The 25,074-nt window shown below is 31.9% G+C and overlaps 1 protein-coding gene across 3 annotated transcripts in view; it reads left to right on the top strand.

Annotated features, from left to right (window-relative positions):
* The first annotated feature begins 67 nt into the window (after positions 1-67).
* The window catches only part of LOC143064125 (uncharacterized), a 36,851-nt gene continuing 11,844 nt past the window's right edge, over positions 68-25,074 (top strand). The window contains exons 1-16 of one of the 3 annotated variants that reach the window (XM_076236712.1): positions 68-183; positions 2,472-2,536; positions 3,132-3,206; positions 6,873-6,980; positions 7,506-7,550; positions 8,969-9,056; positions 10,776-10,805; positions 11,957-12,105; positions 12,999-13,155; positions 13,571-13,699; positions 14,963-15,074; positions 15,826-16,025; positions 19,544-19,702; positions 22,991-23,032; positions 23,898-24,131; positions 24,744-25,031. In XM_076236712.1, coding sequence (XP_076092827.1) covers positions 143-183; positions 2,472-2,536; positions 3,132-3,206; positions 6,873-6,980; positions 7,506-7,550; positions 8,969-9,056; positions 10,776-10,805; positions 11,957-12,105; positions 12,999-13,155; positions 13,571-13,699; positions 14,963-15,074; positions 15,826-16,025; positions 19,544-19,702; positions 22,991-23,032; positions 23,898-24,131; positions 24,744-25,031 — 1,922 coding nt within the window. In that variant the 5' untranslated portion in view covers positions 68-142. Of the gene's footprint in view, positions 184-219; positions 283-2,471; positions 2,537-3,131; positions 3,207-6,872; positions 6,981-7,505; positions 7,551-8,968; positions 9,057-9,995; positions 10,020-10,775; positions 10,806-11,956; positions 12,106-12,998; positions 13,156-13,570; positions 13,700-14,962; positions 15,075-15,825; positions 16,026-19,543; positions 19,703-22,990; positions 23,033-23,897; positions 24,132-24,743; positions 25,032-25,074 lie in introns of those variants that run through there. The other 2 variants (XM_076236713.1, XM_076236714.1) reach the window with 2 other exon arrangements.

Genomic DNA, 25,074 nt, shown 5'->3' on the forward strand with positions numbered 1-25,074 from the left:
AAACATTAAAAAAAAAGAATAACAGGGGTGAAATCTTACAGTTCGCATTGTAAATACAGGCGTTTAACAAATCTTTACAATATTTCAACAGAATCACAAATTGAAATCAAATAACTAAAAAATACATCTCACCTTTAGTATAATGAGATCGGCCATTAATGGCGACAAAAAACAGGCCGCAAGGTGAAGCCACATAATTTTAGAATGATATTGCTAACAAATTGATTGTTGATATTCAAGTAAAACATTGTCAAACAGACGAGTTAATGAACTAATTAAAGGGTTACAAATATATGAAAACAATTGCATGTCACGGTCTGTTTTAAATCCACTATCTATATAGTGTTGAAATTTTATGTTGTTGACAGTGTTCGAGACGCGAAGCCCACATATCCAAAACGTCCATAGCCATACCACCACATCGTCCATACGTTTTAGTGTAATTTGAGAGCTTGATTCTACAGACTCAAACGCTGGACATCTATGACTATGTCACAACGCAGTACCCCATCTCAGCAACTGCTTCATATTTTTAGTTTTACTAAGATTTCAAGTTGTATACTTTACTCTGGCATATTAAAAAATAACTAATTTCCAAATTAATAAGTGGGTCTCATTGGGGTCTAATCGTGACTCAAGATTGATGATTTTTTGTAAGCATGACACGTGAAAGTAAAATTATTCTGCTGTGAAAACGGGAAAGCGGTACACAGGAAATTACAAAAAAAATGGTAATTGCTTACATACATAGTGTAAGCAGGATACGGGAATCTGACAAAATAGTAAGCAGGATATGGGATCAGAACCCCCCAATGAGAACCCCTAATAAGGTCACAATAAATCAAGAGAACAATCCAACTAATATATAATACAAATATGGAATGCAACCTGCAATACGAATAACCCCATAACTGGAGATAACTTTCTTAAAAGTATGTGAACTTTACTATTTAACGTCTTGACCATGCCAAAGTTACATATAACATGTATAACAAGATAATACATGTTTTATTTGAAAAAATTATTACATTGCAAGTACTATACTTAACTCTTTTTCTCCAGGGGCCAGCTGGGCCCCTAAAATATTTTTTTCAGGGGCCCAGTTGAAATTTTAGGGGCCCAACCAATTTCTATTCTAATAAAAACAACTTAAATTTTACTTTTCATATACTATAATAAAGCCTTTTTATGTAATCCATGTGAATTGTTGAGTCAAGAAGATTATGTGTGATAACTTCATAATACTTGAATTATTGCCATCAGAAATATTTCATAAGATTTGACAAAATTGATTTTAGAAGATATCCCATTAAAATTGTTTCCCTTCAATTATACATGTAACTTCCTGTTGACAATAGGGGTACCGTTTCCAAAACTCATTAAATGTTATTTCAAATCCAAGCCATCCTCTGTAAGTCTTGATAAAAAATATCATCTAATTACTTTTCATCACAGATTGGTTTCTTTCTTCTTGATATTATGATATTTATTTATGAGATTTTGAGTTTCGTTTTTTCATAAAAGAACACATTGTGTTGACAAGTATCAGACTCTCTTCTGGGATGTATCTTTGAAGCAATTCAGATTCAAAAGCGTAAAAACAATGAATTTATCGTAGAAGCTTTAAAAAGAGATCTATAAGAAAATATGTTTAGTATACATGTGTCAATCGTGACTTCCCATCAAAAACGTAGTTGTCCTACTGGGTTTCGGTTATTAAAAGGATAGACATTGGATGAAAAATATTAATTGTTGCCAGCTGGGCGATCAGGGTGATAAAAATGTTCGCCTAGCTGAAAATCTGGTCGCATTGGGCGACTGGGCAACCGTTAAGTTTAGTCCCTGCATTGGTTGCAATGAATTACATTGATTTACCAGTTAAATAAAAACCTTAATTTCACATGTGAAATAAACATGGCTATTTCACTCTCTGTTGTCATACAATAGGTGTTGTCAAGATGTTGATAACGGCGGATCAAAACAAATTGTGAATGCGTAGAAAAAAGATATAGTTTCTTACATGATTTACATGATTTCTTTAAAAAAAGCCATTTGCTAATGTAATATAAAGAATAACTAATTTAAGAATTTAAATATAGAAAAATATTCAACTCGTAACCGAACAACACTGATAATTAACTCGTGCGCTAAGCGCATTCGTCAATTAATGTGTTGTTCGGTCACTCGTTGAATATTTTTCTCTATTTGAATTCTTCTATTAGTTATTCTATAATTATTTATTTGTTTCTTATATTATGATAAATGTGAATATATAACAGTTATTGAAAACAGGGCTTGTTTAAATAAGGATGTAATACTGATCATGATTATAAAGTTCGTGAAGTGAAATGTGAACTAATAAATATTCATATTATACTTGTGACTTTAGAAGCTCAAATTAAGACCTTGTATGCAAAATAAAAAACAGTAACTACTTATATTCATTGTGTTTTTATACTAATTTTATGTAGAATGACCATCAAGGCAGAATTCAGACCCAGGTGCTTCTTTGACTTTCAAATAGGGGGACAATCTGGTATGTATCATGTTATTGAAAGAGTGACTGAATATTATTGTTCTAGATTTTCATTTTAATGTCGTGGCACTCATGGCAAGAAGTTTTTGCTCAGATAAAATCTTTACTTTAGTTTTCCAATGAGTAGTAGCAAGTCTTTCAAAGCATAAACATAAAGCAGTCTTACAATATTTACTTGATTAAAAAAAAAATGGAATGTCAATGAGTTCCTGATAACTTCAGTATCGCTTTTATTGAGAACTTGATTAGATTATTGCAAGTTTACATTGTATATAATTAATACATACATGTAATAAATGAGCTTTTAGATATGGTATAAAATTCTTTGGCCTATTATCTAGTCCTAGGTTACGTTCACAAGACAACAAACCCACAATACATAAAAATGGGTATATTTGTTTGTTTCCATGTTGTAAATGCAACAAGTACAGGAGAAATTCTGGATTAGAGTTGACATCCCTAAAAATAAAAAAAACAAAACAAAAAATGTTATTTGTTATTTACAATGCCCCAAAGCAGCAGAATTTAAGTCAGGATTTTGAGGGCTTATGTAAAATAACTGATAATACTCATGAAGTTATGTTTCATTTTTCAGCTGGAAGAGTTGTGTTCGAACTGTTTTCTGATTTGTGCCCTAAAACCTGTGAAAATTTTAGAGCATTATGTACAGGTAAGACTATTGTTTTTGGGGAAGACGGCTTCAAGCCGTCAATCCCCTATGGGGTTGACCATAGCGACATTCCCTCACATTATTCATTTTGTTTTTATAGTGTGGAAAACCCCCCAACAAATCTTACTAAGATTGAAGAGAAGGAGACCCAGAAATGAATAGTTTGACTTTAAACACTTTTTTACACATTTCCCTTCTGTTTCTCACGAAATTATCGTATCTTGAGCTCTCCTTTACACTGTTTATGTTTCTTTTACAATCCGGAAAAATCAGTATGACGAGATATTCTAAATATATCCAACCTACATTGTATTTTATAGTGAAGTCATTCTTGGAATTCCACACTACGCAGAAGCAGGGATATCCTTCACTGGTTATTTAAATCATTCTCAGAGATCGTGCACGAATTACACATTGGTATTTGTTAAATTTAAACATAATAATGTTTGTTGTAGATGATTCAAACATCAACATGCAATACTTTAATTTGTAGGTGAACAACTTTCAAAGTAAACAAAGATCGTGGGGATACATGAGATAAGGGAGAGAAACGATTTTATTCATTTTTAGCTCACCTGGCCCGAAGGGCCAAGTGAGCTTTTCTCATCACTTGGCGTCCGGCGTCCGGCGTCGTCCGTCGTCCGTCGTCGTTAACTTTTACAAAAATCTTCTCCTCTGAAACTACTGGGCCAAATTTAACCAAACTTGGTCACAATAATCATTGGGGTATCTAGTTTAAAAAATGTGTTCGGTTACCCGGCCAACCAACCAAGATGGCCGCCATGGCTAAAAATAGAACATAGGGGTCAAATGCAGTTTTTGGCTTATAACTCTGAAACCGAAGCATTTAGAGCAAATCTGACATGGGGTTAAATTGTTTATTAAGTCAAGATCTATCTGCCCTGAAATTTTCAGACGAATCGGACAACCCGTTGTTGGGTTGCTGCCCCTGAATTGGCAATTTTAAGGAAATTTTGCCGTTATATGGTTATTATCTTGAATATTATTATAGATAGAGATAAACTGTAAACAGCAATAATGTTCAGCAAAGTAAGATTTACAAATAAGTCAACATGACCGAAATGGTCAGTTGACCCATATAGGAGTTATTGCCCTGTATAGTCAATTTTTAACCATTTTTCGTAAATCTTAGTAATCTTTTACAAAAATCTTCTCCTCTGAAACTACTGGGCCAAATTTATCCAAACTTGGCCACAATTATCTTTGGGGTATCTAGTTTAAAAAATGTGTCCGGTGACCCGGCCAACCAACCAAGATGGCCGCCACGGCTAAAAATAGAACATAAGGGTAAAATGCAGTTTTTTGCTTATAACTTAAAAACCAAAGCATTTAGAGCAAATCTGACATTTTGTAAAATTGTTTATCAGGTGAAGATCTTTCTACCCTGAAATTTTCAGATGAATCTTACAACCTGTTGTTGGGTTGCTGCCCCTGAATTAGTAATTTTAAGGAAATTTTGCTGTTTTTGGTTATTATCTTGTATATCATTATAGATAGAGATAAACTGTAAACAGCCATTATGTTCAGCAAAGTAAGATTTACAAATAAGTCAACATGACCGAAATGGTCAGTTGACCCCTTTAGGAGTTATTGCCCTTTATAGTCAATTTTTAACCATTTTTCGTAAATCTTAGTAATCTTTTACAAAAATCTTCTCCTCTGAAACTACTGGGCCAAATTAATCCAAACTTATCTACAATCATCTTTGGGGTATCTAGTTTAAAAAATGTGTTCGATGACCCGGCCATCCAACCAAGATGTCCGCCATGGCTAAAAATAGAACATAGGGGTAAAATGCAGTTTTTGGCTTATAACTCAAAAACCAAAGCGTTTAGAGCAAATCTGACATGGGGTTAAGTTGTTTATCAGGTGAAGATCTATCTGCCCCGAAATTTTCAGATGAATCGGACAACCTGTTGTTGGGTTGCTGCCCCTGAATTGGTAATTTTAAGGAAATTTTGCTGTTTTTGGTTATTGTCTTGAATATTATTATAGATAGAGATAAACTGTAAACAGCAATAATGTTCAGCAAAGTAAGATTTACAAATAAGTCAACATGACCGAAATGGTCAATTGACCCCCTAAGGAGTTATTGTCCTTTATAGTCAATTTTCAACAATTTTTATAAAATTTGTAAATTTTTACTAACATTTTCCACTGAAACTACTGGGCCAAGTTCATTATAGATAGAGATAATTGTAAGCAGCAAGGATGTTCAGTAAAGTAAGATGTACAAACACACCAACATCACCAAAATACAATTTTGTCATGAATCCATCTGCTTCTTTTGTTTAATAGTCACATAGACCAAGGTGAGCGACACAGGCTCTTTAGAGCCTCTAGTTTTTCTGTAAAAATTCTGTTTTGAGAATCTTCCTCCAATTCAGGAGTACCTCATTTGTTGAGTAATTATCCACTAAAATTAAAGTTAATGAATCTAAACACTTAAAATGTGACATTTCATTGGATTAGTAGTCTTCCATTAAAACTAAATTTTTGTGTACCAACATAATCATCGTAATGGTAAAAAAAAAAAAAAAAAAAAAATGTTGCATTTTGTAGTTTAAACCTATTTATTCATGAAATTTACAAATATTTCAAATTTAGGATTTGGAAACAAGCTTCACACAGTTTACATCAATAATATTGTTTTTTATTAGTACCTGTTTCCCTGTGATGAGAGTTGTAACTGGGAAGTTTATCAATGGAAAGTTAAAACTGAATAGATTTTTCAGTCCAAACTTTCTTAAGAAAAAACTTAAAAATCTAAGAGTACTGTCACAAAAAATGGAAAATGGCCCTAGCCTGCAGTTCAGTGGTACACAATTAAGATTTCGAAAAATATTGTAGTTGTTGTAAAATGACAGAATTCAGTTGAAATTTAGATAATTAACTATCAACTTTAATCATATGTTTAGATTTAGAAGATGCAGATCTCTTCCATTGGTCCAAATTGAATCCTAAACTAAGGAAACGAAATTACATTAAACAACAATTGATTTCAATATCGTCAACCTTTCTACATGTTCTAGCTGTTCTTTTTTCATTCTTTATATGAAGACTATCAAAAGATACCCCCCCCCCCCCCCTTTCCAAAAAAAATAATTAAATAGAAACAAGGGCCGTCTTTCCCCTCAGAGCTATTCAGCTCTTTGATTTATTTGTGCAGTTTGTTCAAACTATCAGAATAAAGCAAAAATTTAAAAGTTATTTTAATATTAAGGAAAGAATGAGACTGACACAAATGTGTGGTGGGAAAAAAAATGTTTACACAATTACTTGAATACAAATAAACTAGTTTAAAAAAATATGTTATAAACAGAGGTATTTGGCTATAATAGATCATTGATATCTTGAGAAAATTGATTTTAAGAGTTTCCTTATTCACACTTGAACATGTTTAACATGATAAGCTTTCATAACAGGAAAATATATATCTTTGGTGAATTCTGGTATCATAAAGATTTTATTGCTTTTATGAAAAAAGAAACAGATTTTATTTATTAGAAAATAAAGCCCAAGTGCAAGTTGATTCCCAGTGTGCATGTGCTAGGTGGAGTTTTGATTGATGTGCTTGCAAAAAAGATTATTTAACTACTATACTAATCATGCTATTAGTAATTTAAATCTTCTTTTTTTTTTCAGGAGAAAAAGGAATAAGTCAGAAAAGTGAAATTCCCCTCCACTATAAAGGATCCCCCATCCATCGTATAGTAAAAGACTTTATGGTACAAGGTGGAGATTTCACAAAAGGTAAATATGGTGAAGTATAAGAATAAGAAGATGTGGTATGATTTCTAATGAGATAACTAAGCAACAGACACCAAAAGATATAGAATTTAACTGTAGGTCAATTTATGGCCTGTATTATGTAGTCTGTATTTGACAGTGAACAAAGGTTCTTTTTTGCCAGTGTTGACTGATATAACATACTAGAATTTTATTTCTGTTCTCAAAATTGATAGGATCATCACTGATTTCTGAGGAATATTGAATTTTAAGTCATTACAAATTCTTTTGTAGGAAAAGTCATGTAGTTTTTACAAAACCATGTCAGAAATGAAGGATCTATTTTAATGATAAGACATAGGATCTTGCTTAAATCCACCAGAATATTATGCATTCTGCAAGATAGGATTAAATGAAAAATAGTGGCACATGATACATGTACATGTATATGTGTATGTTTATTTCAGGAGTCTTGGTTTGTAATATATATTTGAATTAAAACTGTATGACAGTGTATAATTTTTAATGGTTTGACATTTTCTATTACAGGTGATGGGACAGGGGGAGAATCAATTTATGGAGGGGTATTTCCAGGTAAGACATTGAAAATACATGTACAGTGTAACCTGCCTAATCCAACACCTGAGTTTTCCAACATCCTGCTTTATCCTGAACATTTTTCTGGTCCCAAAATATGCCTATCCTTGTAGAAAAAATCCAAGTATTTCAACACCTTTTTAACAAAAACAAAAAAATTACAGTACCCCAGTGTGTTGGATAACACAGGTTACACTGTACATGCTTTAGGAGTACCAAGAAGTATCAACAAAAACTTAAAGGAGAGATATTCTTAAAAACATATTTTGTAATAACTGAATTATGTGGGTGTGTAATTAGTGTATAAGATTTAAGTGTGCTTGCTTGTTGAGTGATCATCTGATTCTCTATAAGCTAGCATACTCATAAATTATTTTTGTCTTTTCTTTGAGTAAACAAGTTCTAATCATCTATTTATATCCATATATTACATGATTAATATACAAATAATTGGGAGACTTATGAAAAGAAGAATTGCTATAGTATTTACTGTTCACAATGGGACAGATCAACTTTAAAAATATGAGTAGCCTGACAAAGAGTAACTCATTCTTGTGAGAGGTTTCATTTCTTTCGCAATAGCATTTACTTACAACTGTACAGTCTTGGATAACATTTTCTAGGCATCTATAAATTTGATAAACCTTAATGGAAGGTTTTGAAATTTGGAAATAAAGCTTCTTCAACTTTAAGATTAAGAAAAAGCATCTGAAGAAAAAAACAAACTGACAACATTACACTTTTTTAACAACAGCAGACACGACACGGTTCTGCAACCCCCTTTACAATTTTTTAATGTGGTTTTTAATGACACAGGGTCATTTAAAACTTATTTAGTCATTTTGACAATAATTAAAATTATCATTTAACAACTTCCTTTGGCATTTTATCAGACCAATTGACTTCACCGTCTGAATCCATACTATGGCTGGTTGTCTGTATTTTACATTCTGGCCGTGTAACCTAAACTGTTGTATTCAGCTTGCTTAGATTTAACACTTACAGAATTACAGTTTGGTTTAATGAGATTTATAGAAGTCAAGAGAAAAAAAACCCTATTCCATGTAAACTTAAGTTGTTATTTCAAATAAATTTTCAAGAGGCATCTCCTCACTCACAAAATTGAAGTAATTGAAGACCCGCCATGTGTAATATTAAAAATGATTAGACTTAATTGAAAAGTTTAAAAAAAAAACACATTATAGAAAATGCGTTTAATTCTTTGGTCAGGAGGCATCTCGTAACTCTAAAAATTGAAATAATTTATGACTCATTATTTGTAATTTTTAAAACGATGCTACTTAATTGAATAGTTTAAAAAAAGAACTCTTTATAGAAAATGCATACTTTGGTCAGTAGGCTTTAGTCTTAAAAAATGTATCATTTTTTTTGTATGCACTTTTTTTCTTTTGTAGATGAGAATTTATCACTTAAACATGATAAGGAGTTTCTTCTTTCCATGGCCAATCGTGGAAAGGATACAAATGGTTCTCAGTTCTTTATGTACGTAAGGTGGACAAGGGAGAATACTCTTGATGTCTACATTTAACTATAGTTTACTTACTGATATATACCCATTCTATTGATTGGTATTATATGTTTTTTGTGTAGATCTTAACTGCTTTTCAATTATCTTAGCTTTATACTGCTTATTGATTGAGTGAAGAACACAAGGTTTTTTGACAAAATAAAATTTTATTAAAACATATTTATTTAAGTACTATTTCTGGTCAACAATTTTAAGAACATGCATAAGTTGTAAGGAACATGAATGAGTTTTAAAGAACACAATTTAGTTGCAAAGAACATTACTAAGTTGTAAGGAATATGAACAAGTTGAAAAGAACATGAATTAGTTGCAAGGAACTTGAATAAGTTGAAAAGAACATGAGTAAGTTTAAAAGAACACGAATAAGTTTCAAGGAAAATGAATAAGTTGTATCATAATTAATATCTTTTGATTGTAGTAAAAGTAGTTCTATTACCATTGAGAAGGAAATATGAATTGGATCCAATGGAGTTTAAATTATAATCCAACATAATGTACATGAACTTCATTTACACGATGATTTTGTTGAAAAAGCTTAGACCACATGTAATTGTTTCAGTGCGAAGAAAAAAAATCTAATGTGTAGCCAAAAAAAATGAGTTGATAAATTTTATTTCAGAATATGAATATCACTTCCAACTAAGATTACTGCAGTACTAAGTGTAAAATAAGCAACAGACAAACACTAAAACATTGAAAAAGTGCTCACACATACTAAAAGCTTTCACAAAAAATATAAGAAAGAGAAGTTTGTAGCTTTTGCCTTTGATGGCCACCAAAATTCTTAAATGGTGTATATGTCTTCATTTTCAGATGTTTTAAGTATTTACAATTTTATGTTTTAATCTGATTCTATGCAATATTTATCATTCTATACAGAATCTGATTGACAGCTGTATGGACCAATAAAAAGTCAGGTAACATTACCAAAGTCTGAGTAGATCTTGTCTACGAAAGGCTTTTACGGCACATGTACTTAATTTAAGATAGTATGAAATATTTGAAACTGTTTATAACCTGAGCTGTTTTAGATTTTGAGAATTAATTTTTTCCCTTGTAAATTTAATTAAAAAAATAGAAGTTATTCTGCATTTAAAAATGTTGTGAAGAAAATATATAAGACCAGACATGTTTAAATAGATAAAGGCTCCAAAAATGTGCCTTTGATGGATATTAATGAATATATCTACATTTGTTTTGATTTAAGACAATTATCAGAAGGCTGAATTTTTAATAGCCTTGTTTTATTTGCATTATTGGTTTAAATAACAATTTTATGTGTAGAATATACATGTAAGATAAAATGCGTTGTAGTAATACTTGGATTAACATTATTTGTTGATGTATGAATACATTAATCTAAATCAGCTCATAAATCTAAGATCTTTTTTTGCAGTTAAAAATAATTTTACTGGATATTCCAAACATAAGAACTGACCATTCTTAATACTATAGATATTTTATGGTTGAAATGAGATTTAAGTTAGAAATACTAATTTGTTGTCTTTTTTTTCCTTTTATTTTTTGTGTTCTAATATGATTTATTTCAGATAGATGACCCAGCAGAAGAGCCAGTCCATTTTGTTGTAACTTTTATTTAAGATAGTGTATTTTCAAAATTCAAACATGATTTTCTTTCTTTTTCATATTATCCTTATTTTCCCCACAAATAGAACAACAAAGCCAGCTCCACATTTGAATGGGTATGTAATCATTATGTGATACATTCAGGATGAATATATTTATGGAATCTTATGTATTATCCAGTCTGAGCCATGCAAATTGTTTTGACACAAAATAATTGAAAGCTCTGTGATTTTCACATCGTATCAAACAGAACACATACAGACATATTTTGTAAGACAATTACATCAAGCAAAATACAATTTGCTAGCTAAACCCATAAGCAAAATATTTATGGGTGGTCGTTCTGGGTTTTTTTTCCCTGTACTTTACTTGATTCTCATATGATGCTCTTCTTATGCTTTTGAAACAAATGTGGACATTTTTGTTGGTGTTGCTCACTATTAAATAAAATCATTCAAAAAGTAAGTTTACATGTATCTCGTTTTATTTTATTGTGAAACTATTGATTTTCTATATCATTTTGGCTTCATTCAATCAAAATGGCCTCTTTGCAAACATGGATTTTAGATCCTCTTTAGAATAAAGATGTGTTATGAGAGCAAATGAGACACCTCTCCATCCAAGTCACAAATTAGAAAAGTAAACCATTATAGGTCAAAGTACAATCTTCAACAAGGAGCTCTGGCTCACAAAGAACAGCAAGCTATAAAGGACCCCAAAGATCTTTAGTGCTTAACTTTTCAAAAGGGAAAACCAACTGTCAAATCTATATTAAAAACAAGAAAACGAGAAACACTTCAACAAAAGACAACTACTGAACATCAGATGCAAACTATCGCAGCCGGTTTAAATGTTTTAATGGTACAAAACCTTCACCCTTATCTGAAACAATAGTGTATCATCTATGCTCATTTCAACATCCATGTAGGTAGGCATTATATTTGTCAACATTTTACACCTAACATAAGCTCTGTATAAAGATAGTAACAAGTAGAATGCCTACCTATGTGAAAATGAGCATAGAGCATGGCATGAAAGAACTATTTCTGAAATAATCTAGCTTTCAGAAAATTATTTGAGGTTGGTCATTTAAAACGAGGTTCTGCTGTTGGTAACATTCTTGGTAATGTTTGTAAATCAATTGTGATGCTTATCCTTAAAAAATACTGAACCTAGTGTTTGCCACCAAATACTTAATGGAGATTCAGCAAATTAATCCAAGACAAGATTTGAAATTATATAAAGCTTATATGGTTTTATTTTGTAGAGTGCATGTCATATTTGGTCATGTTATTTTTGGCCAAGAGCTTGTGATGCAAATAGAAAATTTAGAAACTGACAGTTCTAAAAGTTGTCCTATAAAAGAGGTTAAAGTGGAAAATTGTGGGGAATTGGTTCCACAGATGAAGTCTAAAGGTATGTTAAAGCGCTATAAAACTTTTTGTTGTATGTCTTTTTCTAGTTATCAATTGCAATTCATTAGAGCCGCCAGTAGCAAACAAAGATAATTTAAGATATTTTGATAGTGGTTAGAATTTATGAAGACTTTAGTTTGTTTGCTTGGAAACTTTCAAAGCAAAATTGCAAAATGTGCAGTTTTATTTATTTATTTAATTACTGGAAAAAAGATTTCCAGGAAACAGAAGAAATTAGATGTCAAAGTTAATGATATAAAGATCAAAATATATTTTGGCTATATACTGTAACTTTTGTGTTGGTACTGGCAAAGTGGATACAATATTTTATCTGATTTGATTCTCTCAATGGATTCCGTCTTTTTCTGCCAAAATACCTTCTTTTAAGTAGGAATAATTTATTGTCTCTATGAATTATCAAGACAAGAAAGGGACCCAAACATTAATATGGGGATCTACTTAGTGCTACATTTAAGAATTGATTGCTTCTTTTTGTAACTTCATTGGGGAGTAAAAGCGATGACCAAAGCGCTTCATTCTAAAAATGTGCGCACCCACTGTCAACGCTTTTTCAACCCTATGAAGTTACAAAAAGAAGCATTCAATACTTAATTACTTATCATTCCATTTTCTAGCTAGGATCATGAAAACACGATTTTTCTCAAGTTTTTATATTTAATTTAACTGTGCACTTTATTGTAGGACCTCGTGTCATGTTGAATGATAGATTTTATTGTGTAATGAAGTTGATTAAGGAATAAAGCGAGACTGCTGTGTAGCCCATCAGAATAATGTATTAAAATGAAACATACATCAAATATAATTATTCTATTATAATCCTAAAACTAGTAGTTAGCCTGTTTATAAAACTTGTTGATACAAAATTAATTTTAGGTAAGAAGAGGAAGAAGGTTTCAGAATCTGAGTCTGCTAAATCATCAGAAGAGGAATCGGCTAGTGAAGATGACAAAAAGAAAAAGAAGAAAAAACATAAAAAAGAATCAAAAAAGAAGAAGAAAGAAAAGAAAAAGAAAAGGGATAAAAGTCCCAGGTATGATATACTTTCATGTTTTTCCTGCATATTATTAGCTCACTAAGATAAAAAGGTCAGTGTGAGGTTTTATCCTTTTGCAGTTATTGTTTTACATATTCAGCAGGAAATTAGTTAATAATAATAAAATGATTGCTTTTAGATAACTGTATAATTTACAAGCTTAGAAATTGTGTCAGGTTGATTCCCTTGACCTAATTATGGACTCCAAAATGTTTGGTTTTCAGCTGTCTTTAAGATTGTGATGGTATATTTGGTAAGTAATTTTATCTTTAGAAGTTGCATGTTATGTAATTTTGTTATGATTAACTTCTTTTGAGTCCTGGCTTTGCTATTGGATTTTAAAATGGGACAATGTAAAGGTATATATTTTGAATGAAATAACATATATTGATTTTATCTTTACGTGATGCAGTAGTGAAGATGGGAAAGAAACTAAAGAGGAGGTAACCACTGTCTTTGGTGAAATTAGACCTGAAGAAATCCCAGAAGTCCCTTCATCAAAGTTCCTCGACAGAGGGGGTCCACAACCTGCAGCAGACAGGTAAATTGTCAAGTACCAATAAACAGATAACATGCATATTTTGTAGTTCCAAATTATTAAGGTCTTGTATGAAGGTCTTTTGATATTTTCTAGAACAAATAAGAGGATAGTTAAGCAAATTCTTTCTTAATTGTGTAGCATTCCTGCCCCTTTAATCTAGATTAGTTAAACATGTATGAAGTAAAGCTGTTGGTTCAGAAGATTCACATTTTATGTTTTCATCCATTGAAATTTCTCCATTAAAACATTTCTAGATTGTAGACTTGACATCAACTTTTTGATTACCACTACAATCATTTTTAAATTGGAGCATCATTATGTTTCTTGTCATCCCAACTTCTCTCAAACCACATAACAGAATTTCACGAAACCTTCTTAGATAATAAGGACATAATATGTAGATGTGCATATCCACAGGAAATTATGATTCAAAATTTTTTCTAGGAGTTACGCCCCTTTGAACTTATTTGCTTTAATGTAATACTTCAACAGTTTGTCATCGCATCTCCTCTGAAACCACACAACAGAATTTCACAAAACCTTTTTAATTGATAAGAACATAATATGTAGATGTGCATATTGACAGGAAATTACGATTCAATTTTTTTTGTAGGAGTTGTGCCCCTTTGAACTTATTTGCTTTAATGTACTACTGCAACAGTTTGTCATCGTAACTTCTCTGAAACCATACAACAGAATTTCATGAAACTTTGTAGATAATAAGGACATACTATGTAGATGTGCATATTGACAGGAAATTATGATTCAATTTTTTTTCCAGGAGTTGCACCCCTTTGAACTTATTTGCTTTAATGTACTACTGCAACAGATCGTCATCGCAACTTCTCTGAAACCATACAACAGAATTTCATGAAACTTTGTAGATAATAAGGACATACTATGTAGATGTGCATATTGACAGGAAATTATGATTTTTTCTAGGAATTATGCTCCTTTTAACTTATTTGCTTCAATGTACTTCTGCAACAGTTTGTCATCGCAACTCCTCTGAAACCACACAACAGAATTTCATGAAACTTTGTAGATAATAAGGACATACTATGTAGATGTGCATATTGACAGAAAATTATGATTCAATTTTTTTTCTTATACGATTTTATTTTCTTACACTTATTTCATTTCTCCAATGACTATGTGGGGACGTGGGGTATCTGAGTGCGCTCACTAAGGTTCTTTAATAACTGAAAAATATTGTCTGACCCTTTGACATAACTGATTTATAACATCAATTTTAACTTTTAGGGAAAGGTCTCCACCAAGATTTGGTAATAGAAGAAATATAGAGAGGTTGCCCTACGGAAATAGGACACAGTATGACCAGAAAGGCAGAAAAATTAAAGGCAGAGGCACTATTGTAAGAAAATATTAGGAATTGAATTTTATGCAAATTTTTATTTTGATTAGTAAAAATCATATAAGTTTGTGTATTCTTTTGCATCAAGGTGGGAGCAGATATGGATAAAATAAGATACGAGAAATATGACAAGGAGACAGCAACACAACTACAAAAATAAACAAATACAATCCTGAGGTCAACAAATGATCTTCAATAATATACAGATGTCTATACATATACATCAAGCTTTACATCAAATGAGTCTAGAAAAGCTGTAAATAAAAAGACTAGATACTATCTGTTATAACACCAAGTTTCCAATATATTACAAAAAACAAACAATACTATATCAAAGAAAGCATACAGTAACTGATACCAAGTTTCCAATATATTACAAAAAACAAACAATACTATATCAAAGAAAGCATACAGTAACTGATACCAAGTTCATAGTACCAGCTAAACAAACACGCAAAATAAAATTCAATGCAGAACAAGTGCTTAAATTTGAAATATATGTATAAAAGACAAAAAAATCTACTTTTACAAACAAAACATTGATAAATAATAATGTATAAAGATTATTGATATGAGTACATTCATTTTAAGATGTCAATGTCTAATCTTGGTTTTATAATCCTGATTTTTCTCACTTTAATCTTACTTAAAGACAAAATTTATGCAAGTGAACATATTTGTTGTTTTATCTTAAGTATAATAAACCCTCCTGAAAATATCACACATAATAATATGTAAATATTTATTTCAGAGATACGGAGGAGATAGGAGTAGAAGTGAGACTCCTCCTCACTGGAAACAGGCTATGGAACGTAATGCTCCTGTCAGTACCATGGGGGATGCTGAGGATGGTTATCAAGATAGATGGGTTAGAGGAGATCGATTACAGCAAAGACAGCCTCCACCTGATAGACAGGGAGGCAGACGACAAGGGTTTGTCAGAGAGGATAGGTATTACCATTGGATATTTGAAAGTACATTGCCCTTTGAGATCAAACATGTCATAAAAGTTATGACTTTTTTGTTGTGCCTTGACTGAGTCAAAAAGCGAGACATAGATATGCTGTCTTCGGCGTCGGCGGCAATGGTGTCAACAATGTATTAGTTTGTGATTAGGTCTAGTTTATGGTGAACCACAAGTGGTAGGTAAATCATATTTGGTATGCAGTTGTATAAGCATTGGCACATCTCATTCCCATGGAGATTATTTGGCCCTGCTCCCACAGTCATGGTCTATTGACTTTGAAAATTTTGCTTATTTCACATGTATTAGTTTGTGATAAGGTGATCAGTTTATGGGGAACCACAAGTGGTAGTTCAATTATATTTGGTATGTAGTTGTATAAGCATTGGCATATCTCATTTCCATGGAGATAATTTGGCTCCTCCCCTAAGTCATGGTCTATTGACTTTGAAAATTTTGTTAGTTATCATGTATTAGTTTGTGATTAGGTCAGTTCAAGGAGAACCTTTAGTGGTATGCCAATGTTAATTGGTATTCAGATGTATCAGCCTGGGTACATCTCATTTCCATGGAGAATATTTGGCCTCGCCCCTCAGTCATGGTCTAATGACTTTAAAACTTATCTTAGTTTACATGTATTAGTTTGTGATTAGATCAGTTTAAGATGAACTGCTAATTATAAGTCAATGATATTTGGCATGCAAATTTATTGGCATTTGCAAGTATCGTTTCTATGGAGTTTATATAGGCCCACCCTTTCTTCATGGTTCATTGACTTTGAAACTTTAACATAGTTTACAAGTTTATGTTTGTATTTAGGTTTGGGAACGACTTATAATAAGTCAATGGTATTTGGAATGCAGTTGTATTAGTATTGGCACATCTCATTTACATAGAGATTGTTTAGCCATGTAACTCAGCCATGGTTCATTGACTTTAAATATTTGCATAACTTGTGTAAGATGTTAAAGTATTGCTATTTTGATTTCAACATTTGCATAATCAAAATTACAAAAAGGTGAGACATATCTCTGTGATAAAAGTTTTATCCTAAAAAGAATGTGGGAGATTTTTTTTTTTATTTTGACCTACATGTATATGTCAGAGTTGTCTCAGTTTTTGTAGGGTATCCTATCCCAGACAGTACTGATTATGTATAAAGTTTGAACTTTTCTTATCTATCTGGAAGGATTCATTCTTTGCATTTTTAATCTTTAAAGTGCTGGGAAATTTTTTCTCTGTGATTTGTAAACAATTATTTTGTACCTTTGTTTATCTTATTCAAAAATTGCTTAACTTACTATGAACTGGTTGATGGGTCAACATAAAAATTTGTTATTTAACTTCTTTTGAACTGCTTACAGTTCATCTGAAGGAATGACAAATAAAGCTGTGTTTACACATCAAAATTACAGTCAAATATGTTCATGTGAAAATGTTTAAAGACATTGTGGGACATAGATGAATAAATTTGGATGCAGTTTGTGCTTCAGAAATATTTTTAAAAATCCAAGATTTTGAATTATATGAAAACGGATATCCAGTCACACATACATGTTTGAACTTCATTAGAGTTTAACCTTCACAGATATCTTATTTCTTACAATAAAGTCCTTAATAAAATTGAGAATGGAAATGGGGAATGTGTCAAAGAGACAACAACCCGACCAAATAAAAAACAACAGCAGAAGGTCACCAACAGGTCTTCAATGTAGCGAGAAATTCCCGCACCCGGAGGCGTCCTTCAGCTGGCCCCTAAACAAATATATATACTAGTTCAGTGATAATGAACGCCATACTAATTTCCAAATTGTACACAAGAAACTAAAATTAAAATAATACAAGACTAACAAAGGCCAGAGGCTCCTGACTTGGGACAGGCGCAAAAATGCGGCGGGGTTAAACATGTTTGTGAGATCTCAACCCTCCCCCTATACCTCTAACCAATGTAGAAAAGTAAACGCATAACAATACGCACATTAAAATTCAGTTCAAGAGAAGTCCGAGTCTGATGTCAGAAGATGTAACCAAAGAAAATAAACAAAATGACAATAATACATAAATAACAACAGACTACTAGCAGTTAACTGACATGCCAGCTCCAGACTTCAATTAAACTGACTGAAAGATTATGATTTCATCATATGTACATCAGGCACAATCCTTCCCGTTAGGGGTTTAGTATCATACCATCATAACATATATGAGAAGAACATAACCCGTGTCATGCCAACAACTGTTTTTAGAATAAATGTGTTTAGTTCCGACGCAAAGACCTTATCAGTGACTCAATATTAACGCCAAAATATGCAATCTTTAATGACTTGACAACAGTATCGTAATTATATCCCTTCTTAATAAGTCTATTCAAAGGTTTTTTAAGTTTCTGAGGTGAATACTGACACCTTTGTGCTTTATAAAGAATATTTCCATAAAAAATTGGATGTGAAATACCTGAACGTATAAGAAGTCTGCATGTTGAGCTATATTTACGAATGATGTCTTTATACCGATGATAAAATTTAGTAAATGTTTTGACTAGTTTGTGATATCGAAAACCCTGGTGTAATAATTTTTCAGTAATACATAAATTTCTCTCGTTAAAATCTAAAACATTGTTACATACACGAGCGAATCGTACAAGTTGAGATATATAAACACCGTAAGATGGTGACAAGGGAACGTCACCATCTAAAAACGGATAATTAACGATAGGAAATGAAAAATCATCCCTTTTATCATAAATTTTAGTATTCAGCTTTCCGTTAGTGATATAGATATCAAGATCGAGGAAAGGGCAGTGGTCATTGATAGTATTAGCTTTATTTAAAGTAAGTTCAGCAGGATAAATTTCATTAATATACATACTGAAGTCGTCATTATTGAGAGCCAAAATATCATCCAAATATCTAAAAGTATTATTAAATTTGTTTATCAGATGTTGTTTTGATGGGTCTTTGCTTATTTTTGTCATAAATTGTAACTCATAACAATACAAAAAGAGGTCCGCAATAAGTGGTGCACAGTTAGTCCCCATTGGAATTCCGATAATCTGACGATATACGGAATCCCCAAAGCGAACAAAAATGTTATCTAGTAAAAATTCAAGGGCATATATAGTATCAAAGCATGTCCAATTAACATAGTTTTTTTGTTTATTGCTACTAAAAAATGACCTAAAAGAGTTTGAACATATATATTCACATTCTGATTTTTTGAATGCCCATTTAATTAGGTGTGTGAATTTTTTCTTAATGAGAATGTGAGGCAATGTGGTATACAGGGTAGAAAAATCAAAACTTTGAATAGATTCAAAATCACCAATATAAGCATGCAATTTATCAAGTACTTCCAACGAGTTCTTGACACTCCAAAAGTAATTTAAATACTTTTAAGAATAAGATAGGTAAACAATGATAATTGATCTCAAGTTGTTTTTAGGAAGCTTTTTATTGTTTATACAGGTGCAATTAAAAAAGATGATCAATATCAAAATTGTTTTTAGGGAGGAAAGACGTCAAGTAAGGATGACAGGTCGTGTTGAACGTGTTCACAGCAGAAGAACACGATCCAAAAGTTTAGAGCCTGCTGATAAGCGTTTGTCAATAGCAGCCAGACTTCAGCAACATGCTGGTTATGAAGCTATAAAACCATCATCTGACATGTATGTATAAATATCTTACCTTTTATTACCAGAGGTCCCATTCAAGATCATTTAATTTGTCCATAAGTGAAAAAATGAATAATTTAGCTACAGTTTAATATGAAAAATGAAGAGTAGTTGACATTTATAATTTAAAAATAGGGAGATGGAGTATTATTACCAATCAGTCAACTATCTACAAGAGTCAAGTTAAGGCGAAGTGTACGTAATTAAACTACACAATGGATTTTTTTAAAACTTTACATGTAGATTCTGCTTGTAAAAATAAATTGGAAAATAAAATAAAAAAAGGGGGTAACCGTTTTCGTTTTTGAGATACGAGCTGTTGAAGTTAACAGCATCATACACCAAAATTACAAAGGATATATAGGGAAAATCGTGAAATTCGGCAGGAATTGTTACATTTCCAAGATTTTCTATTATATTAGACAATCGATTTTTTTTTAAATTTATGAGACGATTCTAAAATGTCTGAGGAATCGATTGGTGCAAAGAAAGTCCTTAGCAACCGTGCTACTTTTCAAGCTATACCCTGTTAAAGTTGAATCTTGAGTGTAAAGAGAACAAAAAACAACGACAACGTTATTGACGTCGCCGCAACAGTTACGACGCTTCGTATAGTCCATAATATATACCGTTTTGTTGGAGTTCGTGTTGCTCGGTCTTAAGTTCTTTATGTTACGTTTTGTGTACTATTGTATTGTATTTGTCTATTATATTCGGGTGCGTGCGGAGATCGCCAAGCTAGAAAACGGTTGACATTTTCTTCATTATAAACTAGAACTATTTTCGACTTCGGTGCCTTATTTTTTGTTAAAATCTAAACACTGCGACGTGTTTTCAAAATCTTTGTTCTCATAAAACTTCCTTTCATCAACGTCTCTTCTCAGAATATCAGCCATCTGTCTGGCACAGGATAACAAATCAATATTTAAGTAAATTTAAGTTGTCTGGTAATTCTTAGTACATTTGGGTAAATTAATCTTATCTTTGTGCCGCATAAGCATCTCTATAATTCAACACATCCCTGAGCCACGACATTATATATTTTATGCATCGCATGCGCTTCTTTTTATCACAATCCAGACCGCTAGTAACCGTTGTATAACTTTACACGTCTGAAGACGAATATTTGCGTGAAACATTTTTGTATGATTTTTATTTCTGGAAATCAATCTGAAATCTACAACAGTCCATTTCCGAAAGTCGGGCTGGACCTTTACTTTTATGTGCATTCGGGATTTACACAAATTGTAACCCGAAAATTCAGTCGTATTTTTCAGCTGATGTACGAATGCTACATTTCTCGTGTGGGAGAAAATCGGACATGGAAAGGGCTTCTATTTCTAGCTGTTCGGAATTCGCGGAAACAATTTTTTGGCATTACGGTATTGAATCAATAGAGATACCAATTATTTCTTTTAACAAATTCGAATACCAGTCAGTTTATAGGACTTCGGTTTGAAATTGCAGTAAACTTTGGTTAAATTTAAAAAACATCGAAATGTAATAGTCTGAACACATTTCACCGCTCATTCCACTGAATATTAAATTGCAGTTACAAGTATCACAAAACTTCCCTGACCTATTTTCTTTAACCATAATAGAGGGAGGAGGGGAGGAGGGATCCAGATCTTAAAATCCTGGGCTTAAAAACACGAAATCCGGCGAGGACCCGAAATTCAGAAAAAGAATTCCCGACTAGCTGAAATTCGGATAAAGAACTCCCTATTACCCGAAATTCGGAAAAAGAATTCCCGGATCCCGGAGTTCCGATAAAGGTCCTACCCCCTCCCCCCCTCGTAATTCTATATTCTATTCATTCTTAATCTTGAATTGAGACTTGATACTTCAAAATTACATTCTCTAATTTTGTATGATGCACACAGGCACAATAAAAGAAAACAGATTTCGCTATATATCTCTTCGAAATTGGAATATAGAAGAAATGACATGTTATATTTTATCTTACATGTGTACTTTCAATTTCAATATGGTTCTAAATTTAGATTTAGTTTTCCCATAAATTGCGGACGGAATAGAAGACACCTGTTTATTTTCTGCACATGTAGAAAAAGTTGAAAACTGGGAGTTGAATGACATAATTTTTACTTATTTTAAGATAAATGTTAGAATTTTTAAGTAAATGAGTAATTTTTGGGGCATAATTTTTTATTTTTTGTTTGTTTTCCGTCTTTGTTCTTCCGACTTGTAAGTGTTGCACTAGAGATTAAATTATTCTCTTGGAATCGTCTGCTTTCTTATATGAATATAAGTCATGTCCTTAAATTTTCAATTGCACAAAATACGAACATTTCAACGTCTTTTTGATTAAACAATTAAATTCACACGTCTTTAATTAATTATTTGTAACCTATTATAAAACTTTACGTTGAGTACTGTGTTTTTCGTTCAAGACTACGGCTTTTTAAAACGATATTGTTGGGTCAATTCAGGTTTCATTTTAATTAATTTGATATCAATAGAAGAAAATTTGTTACATGTTTATTTGTTTATTTGTTTATAATTTTGTTGTGAGGCGTTTTTTCTTTCTGTTGATATAAACACGAAATGCCTTCTCCTGCGCGTCTAAAACTAAAAACAAAACAGTGTTTTTAAGTCAGGCTGCACACAGAACAACGTACAGAATGCTGTGATTTCTAATTGGAGTTATTTAGATAATTTCTATGAGGTTTAAGACAGCACAGGCGTGCTTGTTGGATTCATTATAGACCGCAGAAAGTAGTTTCTCTTTCGTGTGTCCTTTCTTGGAGTAAGGGAGATAACTTGCGTAACTAACGACGAACGTTTTTAATCCCGTATTCCGCGTGCAATTACGTACACTTCGCCTTAAGTATTGATTAAGCTGTTTTTAATTTTTTTTAAATCTGGTAGATTTAGATAGATCTACAAAAATAATCATTTTAACTATGCTGAACAAGCCACTATGGCCAAAATGGAACATAGGGGTAAAATGATTTTCTTTGATTTTGAAGAAAATATGACAGATACAAAGAACATTTCAATGGAAGTTTTAAGCCATTCATTAATATACATATTGAAAAGCAAAAATAATCATTGATGAAAGATTTAAGCAAAAAATTACAGGTGAGCGATTCAGGCTCTTTAGAGCCTCTTGTTGTTTTGGAAGGTGTTATTAATATTGATTTTATGAACAATTTTCTATTAGTTAGGGTCTCAAAATTACAAGCATTCATAACTGTCTCAGAAATATTAAGATGAAATCGCAATTAGCTAATAAATATATTGTGGAACTTTTAATTACAGAGAAGATGAAGATGGAGGCAGAAAAAAGAAAAAGGAAAAAAGGTATAAAACTGGCTGATATTTTATGCCTTAAATTGCTATATAACCAAAATATACAGTTATAACCATTCTGTGACAGTAACAAGTTTTATCATCATGCTCCTTATTATTTTAATCATAAACACCTGCTTTTTGAGGTGGCCAATGAATTGTGACAAAAGTGTGTCTGATCTTTTCTCCTTCCATTCATTTATTCATTAGCTTAGGGACGACATCAAAAGTTCAATGTAGGATAAAAAACTTAATTCATATAGTTTTTTCACTGACCCCCCTACCCCCCTCTTAACTTTATTTTGGAAAAATTGATTGACCAATAAGGATATTTATCAAATCGATTTTAATTAACCAAAACTTGCAGCAATTTTTACCCCCACCCCCAAACTAATTGAATTAAGTTTTTTTTATCCTTCATTGATTTTTTTATGTCGTCCCTTATCTGACTGTTAATTCATCCCTTTGTCTCACATTTGTATCTGCAGCTGATCCTGAAAAGCTTGAAAGAACTTTTTCTCATATGATGTACTTTTGAGTCTTTCTGATAGCAATGCTTGCCATTTCTTTGTTCTGGAGGGTACACATTTTCTTAAACTCCTTATTAGATTTTATTGAAATTGTTTTATCCAAACAATTATTGGAATTTCCTTGGCACATCCTTATTCTTGCTTATAATTTATATGGGGTATCTATTATGCAATATCCAGATCCCTCCGAAGCCCCTCATCTAATTTTTGTAGTTTCCTTAAGCAAACCAATGACCATAATAAATTTGATTGGTAGGAGCATACTTAAAACTATTAACAAAGAACTATGAATACTATATCAGAAGATAACTTGTATCATTGTATTTTAATATCATTCCTTTTTGTAGAAAAAAAGAAAAGAAAGATAAGAAACAGAAAAAACAAGATCGAAAAATGTCAGAAAGTGATGAGGAAGAGACATCAAGGAAACCAGTTAGACGGCAGCGTGACAGTTCTCCATCAGAAGGAGAAATAATCTCATCACCAGAAAGAGAAAGGAAGTCCAAATATTTAGATAGAAAAGATAGATATAGTCCCAGTCCTGACAGAAACCGTCAGATGAACAGGTCAAGACAAAGAAGGTACTTGTATTTGTGTTCCAAATGCAATCTATAAACTAGTATTTGTAAAATAAGTACTATACTGTCATTTTAGGTTTACATCTATTACAAATGATTTTCATGTTAAATAATTTCTAATGATTTGTTAAACATGTTAAAGTTCAATTGCTATGCCTAATTGTTCTAAGTACATGTATACATGACATACTTGCATCTGGACATTGAGCAAACAGGTATCAATCAATATTAACTTGACATTTAATTTCAATAGCTGCCTATAAAACAATTTTAAGATTCTGCTTTAATACATGAAGAAATCATGTTTTTCTAATTATAAAAAAATGAAAAAAAAATTCCTATCAATATGCACTTTGTTCCATGGGGTATATAATTTGACATGTCCCTCTTACCGTCTGTCTGTCCATCTATCAGTCCTGTTCCTGTCATAACTTCTTGGAAACCACACAGCAAAATTTCTGTAGAAAATAAGAACATAATAGGTAAATGTGCATATTGACAGGAAAATTTTATTCATTTTTTTGCTAGGAGTTAAGCCACAACAGAATGTTATGGAACTTTCAAAATGAGAAAGACACAAAATGTAGATCTTTTTATTTTTACCAAACTTTATAGGTCCCCTTCTGAAGAAAACAGAAGAAATGAAAAGAGAAAATTTAGGGGTGATAAGAAAGGTCGAAGTTCAGATGAATCCAGATCACCAGAACCTCCATCAAGGTCAAGGCGACGACATTCAGAATCAGATTCAGACTCTGATTCAAAATCCAGGACCAAGAGAGATGGTAATAGAAGAAGGTCAAGATCAACATCATCATCAAGGTCACGGTCAAGATCTAGAGACAGATCTAGCAGATCAAGATCAAGAGGTAGAAGAGATAGACCAAAAGTACAGCCAGCACAAAGGTATAACAGGGCATATATTCTAGTCTTATTTGAATTACTTTAT

This window comes from Mytilus galloprovincialis, chromosome 2 (assembly GCF_965363235.1).
Source record: "Mytilus galloprovincialis chromosome 2, xbMytGall1.hap1.1, whole genome shotgun sequence".
Lineage (NCBI taxonomy): Eukaryota > Metazoa > Mollusca > Bivalvia > Mytilida > Mytilidae > Mytilus > Mytilus galloprovincialis.